Source organism: Otolemur garnettii, unplaced genomic scaffold (genome assembly GCF_000181295.1).
Source record: "Otolemur garnettii isolate 467f Iridium unplaced genomic scaffold, OtoGar3 scaffold00109, whole genome shotgun sequence".
Classification (NCBI taxonomy): domain Eukaryota; kingdom Metazoa; phylum Chordata; class Mammalia; order Primates; family Galagidae; genus Otolemur; species Otolemur garnettii.
The window spans coordinates 1,766,873-1,778,217 of NW_003852504.1; the positions used below are offsets into that span (position 1 = coordinate 1,766,873).

At 45.5% G+C, this 11,345-nt stretch overlaps 1 protein-coding gene across 1 annotated transcript in view; it reads left to right on the top strand.

The window, feature by feature from the left end:
• The window catches only part of BCORL1 (BCL6 corepressor like 1), a 70,697-nt gene that overhangs the window by 36,416 nt on the left and 22,936 nt on the right, over positions 1–11,345 (top strand). The window contains exons 6-9 of the mRNA XM_012809646.2: positions 2,114–2,279; positions 3,360–3,440; positions 5,422–5,808; positions 9,785–10,008. Of these exons, the coding sequence (XP_012665100.1) occupies positions 2,114–2,279; positions 3,360–3,440; positions 5,422–5,808; positions 9,785–10,008 (858 nt within the window). The remainder of the gene's footprint in view (positions 1–2,113; positions 2,280–3,359; positions 3,441–5,421; positions 5,809–9,784; positions 10,009–11,345) is intronic.

Sequence of the window (11,345 nt, forward strand, 5' to 3'; positions counted from 1 at the left end):
AAAAAAAAAAAAAAAAGTGCATACAAATCCCTTCTAGACATTCTGTTTTACTTGTTTTTGTCTATCTTAGGAAGTAAAAGTTAATCTGTACTTGAAAGAGCCTGCTGAACATGATATTCAGAAATAAATAGGACATGTTCAAATTTATATGTATTTGACTTTATTCCCCCTGACTTAAAAATAGTTTTTCTCTGGTCATACCTGAAGGTCAGATTTTAAGTAGCAGTTTCACATCTTCCTCTTTCCTCCCCAGGTTTTTCCTTCTCCTAATATTTTGATTTGTAGGAAGTGGTAGCAAGCAAAGAGGGAAACTGAACTTGAATTTTTAGCTTAGTTCTCTACTGAATAAGAAGCTGGAGGAGCTCATGGGATGGGGGAGTACCCAGCATTTTATGGGTAGTGGTGACTGTCTACCTCTGGAGAATTGAGATCCCTGAAATGTTCCATTAGTAAGATATCTTCTATCTCCTTAGCTGGAACTGGACAGTGATAATCTTCTAGAAGATGAGGTGTGGGTCTGTTTGGGAAAAAACAACTCAAGCAGGTTAACTCTTTTTTTCCTCCTAGAACCTGCTTTCATTCTTGTTCTTTTCTTTTCTTTCTTTCCTTCCTTCCTTCCTTCCTTTCCTCCCTTCCTTCCTCCCCTCCCCTTCCTCTGTTGCCCATGTTAGAGTACCCTGGTGTCAGCCTAACTCACAGCAACCTCACACTCATGGGCTCAAGCAATCCTCCTGTGCCTCAGTCTCCCAAGTAGCTAAGACTACAGGCACCTGCCATGATACCCGGCTAATTTTTTCTATTTTTAGTAGAGATGGGGTCTTGGCTCTTGCTCAGGCTGGCCTTGAACTCCTGAGCTCAAGCAGTCCTCCTGCCTCAGCCTCCCAGAGTGCTAGGATTATATAGGCATGAGCCACCATGCCTGGCCTAGGACCTGCTTTTGTTGTTCAAATGTTTTATTTATTCTTCACTCCCAGAATACTAGAATACTGGAAATCCCTACATTGCCCTATTTCTTGTTTGGTGGCATGGAGAGACCTCAAAGCTTGTGAGAATACATGAGTGTTAGGCTGAGAGTGTCCTTGTAGCATATGAGCACAGCCATTGTGCTTCTTAGATGTACCAGGCAGTAGGCATGAGAGAAGCTGAGTGAAAGCAGCTGAGAAAGAAAGTAGGGGAGGAGAGGTAGGGAGAACTGATACAAAGAGGCCCAGGCTGGGGACAAGGAGCCCCAGGCCATAGTGCCTACCCTGTGTCTTTGTTGCTGCAAGCACAAGTGGGCTAGCTTGCAGGGTGGCATGGTAAGTGGCAGTCCCTTAAGTAAGTAGATACATTGGGCTGGGTGTTGACTTGGACAAATCATTCAACCTCTCGTCTAGGAGCTTCAGTTTCCTCACCTGTTTGGTGGGGATAATATTAGCTTCTCATCTCAGGGTTGTTGGGAGGATATAATCAAATAATAGAGATGAGAGCATTTTGAAAAGTTGAAAGTGCTGCAGAGTATAAAGTGGCATTATTTATAATGCCTGGGCCTTTTCATTGTGTCTCATAAGCATAGGGAAGTATGAATTGCTCCTGTATCATGTTTTTCTTCTTGCCTTAGTTGAATCTATTTTCTGGTATTAATTTGCATGTGAAAACAGACAGTTTTTCTTGAGATGGCCCGTACTGGAAATTATTTTCAGTTGTTGGTGTCAATACTATTCACAGTGAAGTTATTTGAACAATGTAGTCACCCAACTTGCAGAAGAGGCATTTTGTTTAATGCTGGTCTCTCCATTGGCGTTTGGATATAGAAAGTATGGGGCCTGACTTTGTACCTTTTAAAATGACTTTGGGTATTTATTCAATGGCTTGTGAACACAGACTCTGTGGACCTCTTTAAAGTGATGGGGTATGGGTGTCTTTGGGGATTAGCTAGGGCACCAGATTCAGTCCAGAAGAGTGTATAGCCCACTGTGGAAGGCAGCACCTGGTCCTGTTCCCCTTGGCTTGTTCCCCACCCCAGGTGGCTTGTATCCATGTGTCAGAAACAAGTCACAGTAGCTGAACCCTGGGAGAGCTATCTTACGAAGCAAAACTGACCTGAGACCTGACTCTCTCTACCTCTTCACAGTGCCGAAAGCTGCCCAGTGATCCCCAGGAACCCACCAAGAAAAGCCCCAAGGAGGCTTTGGATTCAGGAAAAGAGCACAATGGAGTCAGGGGAAAGCACAAGCTCCGGCAGCCAACAAAGCCGGAGTCCCAGTCTCCAGGAAAACGAGCTGAAGGCCATGAGGAAGGTAGGCCTAGAGGCCCTGGCCCTCTGGACTAGGCTATAGAGGGATCCCTGTGGCATGGTGGTGGGGGGAGAGGGGCTTGGAAACTGGGAAGGTAAGAATTCCTAACTAGGGAAAGGAGCAATGATTGACACCTCTAGGGGCCAAGGGAAGGGAAGAGGAGCAGGGGCTCATTCTGCTTACCCTGGGTGCCAGAATAAGGCACACTTTGAAGGCCGAAGGAGGTGGTTTTCATACAGACAAATGTCAGTCCTACAACAGAGTAGCCAACTCATTTCCCTGCACTGGGTCTAGGCTCAAAGAAGAAACAGGCTTAAGGAAGATTTAGACAAGAACAGCAGAATGGGGGTTCATTACACTGTTTTCTCTCCCTTTGAGTATACTGGAAAACTCCCATTCTAAAAAGATAAAAATAAAAAGTTAGCTAGCTAGCTAGAAGGGTTTAGAGAAATCCTCCAACCTTTATTATTCAGGGATACATAGGGTATTTGGGTTGTGCTTAACCTGTGCACTCTGCCCCAAATACTTCCTCTGCACCCTCATCAGGGAGAGAATCCCAGGCATTCTTGACCAGAGTAGATCGTGTTCATGGTCTCACCTATCTGATACGATCTGCCTCTTCTAGTCTGTTCTTATATAGCAATTTTCCTTTATCCACCGTTCCCTGCCCCCATCTTCCTGCCTTGGACAGTCCCCTAAGATTCATTGAAGTCGCCCTTTTCTGGGATATGCTCCAGCTCAGTTACAACTTTGTTGAGGCATAGCAGCCTCAGAGTTACATAGATGACTGGGCCTCCTTTCTGTTGTGCTATTGAACTGATACTGTACAGTGCCTTTTTTGGCATCAGCCAAAGTGACCAAATTTCTAGTTTTAAAAAACTAATAGGAAATCCTCGTTATCTTTAAGATGTACACATGGGATAACATCATAAAGGGAGCTAATAACCATAACCTAGGGCAACCATAGAGTAAACACAAACTCTTCCCGTGATTTCTCCACTTAAGCCTCTCAGGTGGGCTTTCTGGTTTTTAGACTGATTGTGATGTCTCTGCTTTCTTTCCTGAAACCACACATCCCTCCAGGTTCCTTGGAAAAGAAAGCAAAGAGCAGTTTCCGTGACTTCATTCCTGTGGTTCTGAGCACTCGGACACGTAGTCAGTCTGGTGAGTGAGATTAAGGCGATGGGCTCTTTTGGAATTGTCTACACAAAAGAGGTAGCAGTCTGGTTGAATGCTTTGCCATTGGGCCAGGTGGAGTGCTAGGAATGTAATTCACTTTGCCAAGATGGCCAGCTCCTTGCAGAGACAATAGAGCCCAGTGGCAGTAGGAGCCATTGCCCATGATTTTAGGGCTATGTATTTAATTTTTCAGATCAGGGATTTGACATTTCTAGTTGAGACCCCATTGTGGAAAGAGGAAATTCCTGTGCCATGCAGGAAAGCTTGTTCTCCTCCATGCTTTGGTATCTTGTGATATTGGGGCCAATCTTTGGCACAGACATTTAACCTTTGGGCCTTGGTCATATTGCCCTTTGTGATGGACATCATCAAAATTGGAAAAGTCGTTGATTGATCAGAGCTAGCAAAATCACATTTTGTCCCCTGAGTTTGTATCAGTCAACCCCTAGTGTCTAAAAAAAGATAGACCTTTCCTGTCTCCTCAGCTTTCTGTGAGCCTCCATGTTGGTACAAAGGGCTAGAGATGGTTTCCCTATTCACCCAGATTTCTATGCAAATTGGACAGAATGGGGAGGCAGGGCACAGTGTAAACTCAGTTGTCTGACATTCTATTAACTGGCACTTCTGCACATGGCAAGCACAGTGGTGGTAATTGGGGCTCGTAATGATGGCCTGAAGGCCTCGCAAAATCCTGAAGTGTCCTCTGAATCATCAAAGAACGATTACATTACAGCCAGTCCCATTTTAGTGTTAAACATGCTGTACTGTATTTGATTCTTTGGAAATTGGTGATCCCTGTGTGATCTCTATGGTGATTTTGTATTAACCAGAATATTAGATTAACCAGAACACTTCATTCCCTGCCTGGTCTACATTCCCTGCCTGGTCTATAGTGGAAAGATTATTAGTTATTTGCTGTCTTTAAACAGTCTGACTGACTTGAAGGCTTTGGTCAAGGACTGCTCTGTTTGCCTCAAACCATTTTTTTTCTTCTACTGACCTCACTTGGGTCTGGGGATTCTCAAGTTAATAGCTGGGCCTTGGGAGAAAGATGGTAGCGTCTCACAGCCGCTTCCTAGGAAGGTGTCAGATCTCCTGTAGTGTGAAACTGGGCCAATTTAGGATTGGACTTTTGTTGTTAGCAGAGTTGGAGGAAAGAATGGGAAAAGAAAATTGTCTTTTGGCTGAGGAAGACAAGAAAGGTGCAGTCCATCCTGGGGTGGTTGGGAGTGGAGGGGGAAGTGCATGCCCAGTGGCAAGGAACAGCTGCAACAAGGTAGGGGGAGGTGCCAGTGAGCAAGCTCCACCCCTGAGCTCTTGGCAATTCAGGAGGAGGTGGGGTCAACTTAAGGGAAGAGGGCCTGGCTGGGTGCATTTTGGCGTGACTCAAAGAGGCTGTTTCAACAGGAAAGGGACTCATGGCTTCATTTTCCCTGAGACTCTCCTTTTGTGATGATTCTGCTTGAACAGGGTGGCTCTGTCCCTGAGGTTGGTGGTGCCACAGAGTGAGCCAGGGCTGGAGAGTCCTTCTTCATCCTCTTCTAGACCCTGATTTCCCAAACACCTGTGGCCCTCTTTTGCCCTTCACACAATGCTTGGTGCCTCATAAGCATCAAGCAAGAGATTGTGGGTAAATTCAAGTGACACATTAATATGGATGAGCAAGGGTGTGTGTTTTTAATACTTGATAGTTGTCTGGTATATTGGACTCATAAAGCACTTACAGGTGAAAGATCTCATTTGAGGCTCAAAAAAGCCCTGTGTGGTCCATAAAGGGAAAACAGTATCCCCGTTTTATAGATGAGAAACTGCAGTGAAGGAACTTTCCCAAAGTGCACAGCTAATAACTGGCAGAGCCTGAACTTGAACCCAGATCATCAAACTCCTAGTCCAGGGTACTCGCTTCGACACCATACTTTGTCCTTTGAAGAGGTACCTGACCGTCCTCTGTACATCCCGTCCACAGGAAGCATCTGTAGCTCCTTTGCTGGTATGGCAGACAGTGACATGGGAAGCCAAGAAGTCTTTCCCACAGAAGAGGAAGAGGAAGTGTCCCCCACCCCAGCTAAGCGTCGCAAGGTGAGAAAGACCCAGCGGGACACCCAGTATCGCAGCCATCATGCCCAGGACAAGACCCTGCTGAGCCAGGGCCGCAGGCACTTGTGGCGAGCCCGAGAAATGCCCTGGAGGACAGAGGCTGCGCGGCAAATGTGGGACACCAATGAGGAGGAGGAGGAAGATGAGGAGGATGGCCTGGTGAAGAGGAAGAAACGGAGAAGGCAGAAGAGCCGAAAATATGAGACTGGGGAGTACCTGACTGAGCAAGAAGAGCAACGGCGGAAAGGGAGAGCAGGTAAGGCTGGCCAGGGCTGCTGTTACCTCCACCAGTGTGGCTTCTGGGAACCCTTGGGCATCTCTGCGCCAGCCAAACACCTCAGGACCCAGAGAAACCTGGTGCTATGACCTCCAGCTGCCAGAGGGGGTCACTCAACTTCAGCCCTGAGCTGTTGGCTTTGGGTTGAGATTGCATGAGTTTGGACTGGCCTACAGGTGAGCTGAGGACGAAGGCCCAAGCCCTTTGGTTTCTTATAGAAGTCTGAACATGTAGACAAGGCCACGATGACCTCCTTGGCATGGGACAACTCAGTGCCAGGGAGTTCTCTGGTTGGCTTGAGGGAGTAGAATCTTTCAGGAGGACAGGTTCTCTCTCCTAGAATTTTGGGTTTAAGAAGAAAGAGGGTATCAGCTGCCTTTCCTGGGACTTCCTCAAGCCCCTAAACTAAAAAGAAGTACAGTGGTTCTCTCAAATCAACAGAAGAACTTCAAGTAGAAGCGGGCACAACTTTGCTTTTTCAGTTAAAGCCACAGTGATTGTTCAGAGGCGGAATGAAGCTTTGAGGTGAGCCAAGCAAGGTGGCATCATTTTTGTTGGACCTCAGTTGGCAAAGCAGGCAGCCCAAAGAGAAAACCAGGCTTTCTTTTACTACGTCAGATGCTATGATATACAATCATGGAGACACAGACTGTCACAGAGGCTAATAGGAGTATGTTCCGCTACATGCTATTCAGGTCCATTCCTATAGAGGATTTATAAATGAGCAAAAAGCATATCTCTGGGTTCCATAAGAACACCTCTGTTTCTCACTTTCATTGTCTGACCTCTATCCTGGAAGTGCCAATTGATTGCCTCCTATAATGCATTCATCCTGAGCTGCCAGTAAACATCTTCAGTCTCCTTATTAGCTGTAACTGAATAATCCCATTGAGTGGGTAGTAGATTCTGGTTTGCTATAATGCAAAAAAGGCTTAACCTCATTTCTGGCTCTGTTTAAATGGACATATATATGATACCGATCCCTATGCTCAAGAGAGTAATTGTGTTAATTTTCATCAACTATGTGACAGAGTGAGGACAATTTTCCCTTTCTTCTATGAGCTGTCAAGCTGTTGGCCTCAACCACTTGTGTTAGGATGAAGAGGAGCTTTTGTATATCACCTGATATTCTCTGCTGAGGACTGGTTTGCTAGCTTGGAAGCTTCCTATGGAACTCATAAGCTCTTGGAACTAGAAAGACCTTCAAGGTTGCCTGGTTCAGTTTGCCACCCAATGCAGAAATAGAGATCTCCATGGCATTCTTGTCAGATAGCTAGAGTTTGTGTGAACACCTCTAGTAATGTGGAGAACACCACTGATTGAAACATCCTATTTGATTTGGAGGAAGCTCCAATTGTTGGAAAGTACGTTGTTCTCCTTCTATGGATCTGTCAAAGAGTTTGTCATTGAGGCAGCAGGTTTTGGCATGTGGTTTGGTCACCTTCCAGATCTTATTATGGCATCTTCATGCAGGACTTGCCTGACAAACATCTCCCTACTCAAAAAGCTCCAATCCCTCCTGTTGCTACCTATCTTTCAAGTTGACATCATAGTCAGGTAAAGGCCAGACTAGGCAGGTCACCCTACTCCTGACTGAGCCTTATGACCTTTCCTTTCATCCTGGGCTTTACTATCTCCCTTCTTGATCTGCAGAGGAGGTAGGGAGGGCCACTTCCACTCATACACCAGCTACCTCCATTCTCTAATCCTTTGTGTGCTACTATAAGTCCCTTGCTCCTCTGTAACTGAATAAACTCCAGAGCCTGCACTGCCCTAGGTAGACGGGGTAGGGGGCTGTTTCTTTGCTTGGGCAAGGCACACTGTAATGTGACTTCCTCATGCTTCCTGAGGTCCTCACAAGGCACAGTTCTGTTCCTTCCTCTTTTGCCTCAGCTTAAACTTGTTACATCAAAATCCTGAGTTTAGGCTGGGTGCAACAGCTCAAGCCTGTAATCCTAGCACTTTGGGAGCCCATGGTGGGAGAATCACTTGAGGCCAGGGCTTTGAAGACCAGCCCAAGGAACGTAGTGAGACCTGGTCTCTACAACAATCGAAAAATGAGCTGGGTGTGCTAGCAGGTACCCCTAGTCCCAGCTACTCAGGAGGCTGAGGCAGGAGGATCACTTGAGCCCAGGAGTTAGAGGTTGCACTGAGCTATGATCATGTCACTGTGCTCTAGCCTAGGTGACAGAGTGAGACCCTGTCTCAAACAAAAATAAAAAATGAGAATCCTGGTTTTAAAATGTTCTATTTGGAAGTGTCATTATAGACCATGTCGTATAGTAATTCTTGGACAGGCAGTGGGGACCTACTAGCAAGCTGGGGCTAGTTGGGAGAAGAGGATGCTATCGTAGCTTATCTTCTAAGAGCTGTGCATAAGCTATAGCCAGCTCTTCCTACTGGAACAGTGACTCTCAACATCTGTATTTGCCCTTGGCAATGTCACAGGTGAGAGCCTCTGTCAAGGTTGGGGGAGGCAAGTTGGGGATTCTTGGATCTCAATTCCTTCATTTCACAAATTGGAGGAAATGAAGCTACACTTAATTCATTTCACAGACATACTGATCTCTTGCCATATGCTACGCATGGTGTCCAGTTCTGTAGGGGAACTAAAGAACACACGGTCACAGCCCTACTTTAAGAGCTTACACTTAAATAATATAATAATGATGCCTTATTACAAATAGCACTTTATAGCCAGGTGCAGTGGCTCACACCTGTGATTCTAGCACTTTGGGAAGCCAAGGCAGGTGGATTGCATGAGCTCAGGAGTTCAAAACCAGCCAGAGCAAGAGTGAGACCCTATTTCTACTAAAAGTAGAAAAACTAGCCAGGCATTGTGCCTGGCACCTGTAGTCGCAGCTACTCAGGAGGCTGAGGCAAGAGAATCACTGTAGCCCAAGAATTTGAGGTTGCTATGAGCTATGACATCACAGCACTCAACCCCAGGATGACTGAGTCTCAGATCCCCCCAAAATAAATAAACAAATAGCACTTTATAAAAGGGCTTTACATATATTGCTTCATTTAATTCTCATACCACTCCTGTGATGTGGATTATGTTCTCCCCATTTTACAGATATGGAAACTGAGGCCCAGCGATTATGACTTGCTTCCAGCCAATTACAACAGTTACTGACCAAGCCACTTAACATTAATGTTAAAAGATGTGTCTAAATACAATCTGTCACCACTTTACATGGAGGTTAGGACAGGCCCTATGAGATGAAGCTCTTGATTGGAGTTTCCAGCAGGCTGTTTTGAAATTAGAATGTGCTTTGTTTAGCGAGCTGTGGCTAGAATTAGAGATGTTGTTCGCCGTTTTCCAGCAACATTGATGAGTTGATTTCCACTCAGAGAGGGTAACAGGTTTCTACTCTTGACTACCAGCTAAGTAGGCCCATGGAAGCTTCTTGTTTTGGGAAGTTTCTCTGACTTTGATCTTTGTGTCCTCAGAGGGTGACAATTGGAGCAGTCAAGTGGGTAGAGCTGAGGCTGTGGAGGCAGTCTTCTATCACTTATTCCCCACTCCCTTGTACTTGATAGTTGCCATCAGCAGAATAAATTTGCTTCCATACTAGAGTGGAGAAAGAGACAAAGGGGATAGAGAAAAAGCTGAAAAGGAATTACCATGTGCTTAGGACTATGGGGAAATGTTCAAGTTAAAATTTCCCTCCTCTTGGAGATAAGTAGCCTTCTTGGACAGATGGGCCACCTCCTGTTGTCAGGGCTGGGAGCTGTCCTCTGCTTATAGAGGAGGGACTTTGATACTAAAGTAGTACATCCTTTCATGAAGCATTTAGTCAGGGCTGTACTAAATACCGATAGCCCATAGTTATACATCTTTGCACTGAGACTCTAATCTCCAAAGTCCTCTGATTCATCTTCAAGGAAGGTGTTGCTTTTCTGTGTTCCATTTCTCTGACATCCATTCTTTCTTGTTTCTTGCCTTCAGATTTAAAGTCCCATAAGCAGAAGACTTCCTCCCAGAGTTCGGAGCACTGCCTCAGGAATAGGAACCTTCTTTTGCCCAACAAAACCCAGGGGATCTCGGATGCACCAAATGGTTTCCTCCCAAATAACCTGGAGGAGCCGGCCTGCCTTGAAAATTCAGAAAAGCCATCAGGAAAGCGAAAGTGCAAGACCAAGCACATGGCAAATGTCTCAGAAGAGGGAAAGGTATGTTCCCATCAAAGGGAGTTGTGCAGGAGAGGGGAGCAGGCCAGAGAAGGCAGGCTTCCCACTATGTTCCTGGTTGGGTTGGACAGAGGGAGGGAGTGGATGGGGGACTCAAATTAACCCATGTTTATGAAATTCTTCTAAATTAATTCTATAAGGGTCAGAGGGCAGATTTAAAGAATGGGAACTACTACTATAGTTATAGCTAACTATAGGGTTTGGCCCGTGATGGCTTTTCCTCTACAATCCTTGGATCTCCTTTCAGTTAATGAAGAGTTAAAGAGTATGGCAGGCTGTTAGCCTGAATAGCTTGTTAATGTCTAATCAAGAAACTTTTCTCTGGGCTTAACTCATTAGAAACCAATCATGGAGCTTTTTGAGTCAATCAAGGTAGAAAAGAACTTGTAGGAGCAAGATTTGGATGTCCAGACAAAGATTGCTTGAGGATGAGGACAAAGGAATTCCACTTGGGTCCAGCTTATAGCTACCCTTCCCCACCCCTCCTCCCCAGTTCCTTTGCTTCTCATGGAAGCATAGAATTGAGTCAGTAGCCAGGCAAGCATTCCTAGAACTGTTGTACAAAATTGACATCTCTTTTGAGTCTGAAATTTACAGCACTGGTGTTGGGTTCCATGTTGTACTATTAGAAGAAAAAATCAGGGTGACGCCTGTGGCTCAGTGAGTAGGGTGCTGGATTCAAACCCAGTCCTGGCCAAACTGCAACAAAAAATAGCTAGGCATTGTGGTGGACACCTATAGTCCCAGCTACTTGGGAGGCTGAGGCAAGAGAACCTAAGCCCAAGAGCTGGAGGTTACTGTGAGCTGTGACACCATGGCACTCTACCGAGGGCAACAAAATAAGACTCTATCTCTTAAAAAAAAAAAAGAAGAAGAAGAAGAAATCAGATTGTCTTCATCTGGGGTAAGCTTTATATTTGAGAGTAGTACAGGTCCAGATTTAAATGTATACGCATAATATGTGTTTGTCATTGACAACCCAAAGCAAAAGGTTAACTCGGGCTTGTTGTTTTTTTGTTTGTTTTTGTTTTTGAGATGGAGTGTCATTTTGTCGCCCTTGATAGAATGCCGTGGCATCACAGCTCACAGCAACCTCCAGCTCTTGGGCTTAGGCGATTCTCTTACCTCACCCTCCTGAGTAGCTGGGACTACAGGTGCCCACCACAACACCTGGCTGTTTTTTGTTGCAGTTTGGCCAGGCTGGGTTCGAACCTGCCATCCTCTGTATATGGGGCTGGCTCCCTACTGGCTGAACCACAGGCACTACCCATCTTGGGCTTGTTTTGGTGGTTGTGATTCCTTTTTTTTTTTTTTTTTTT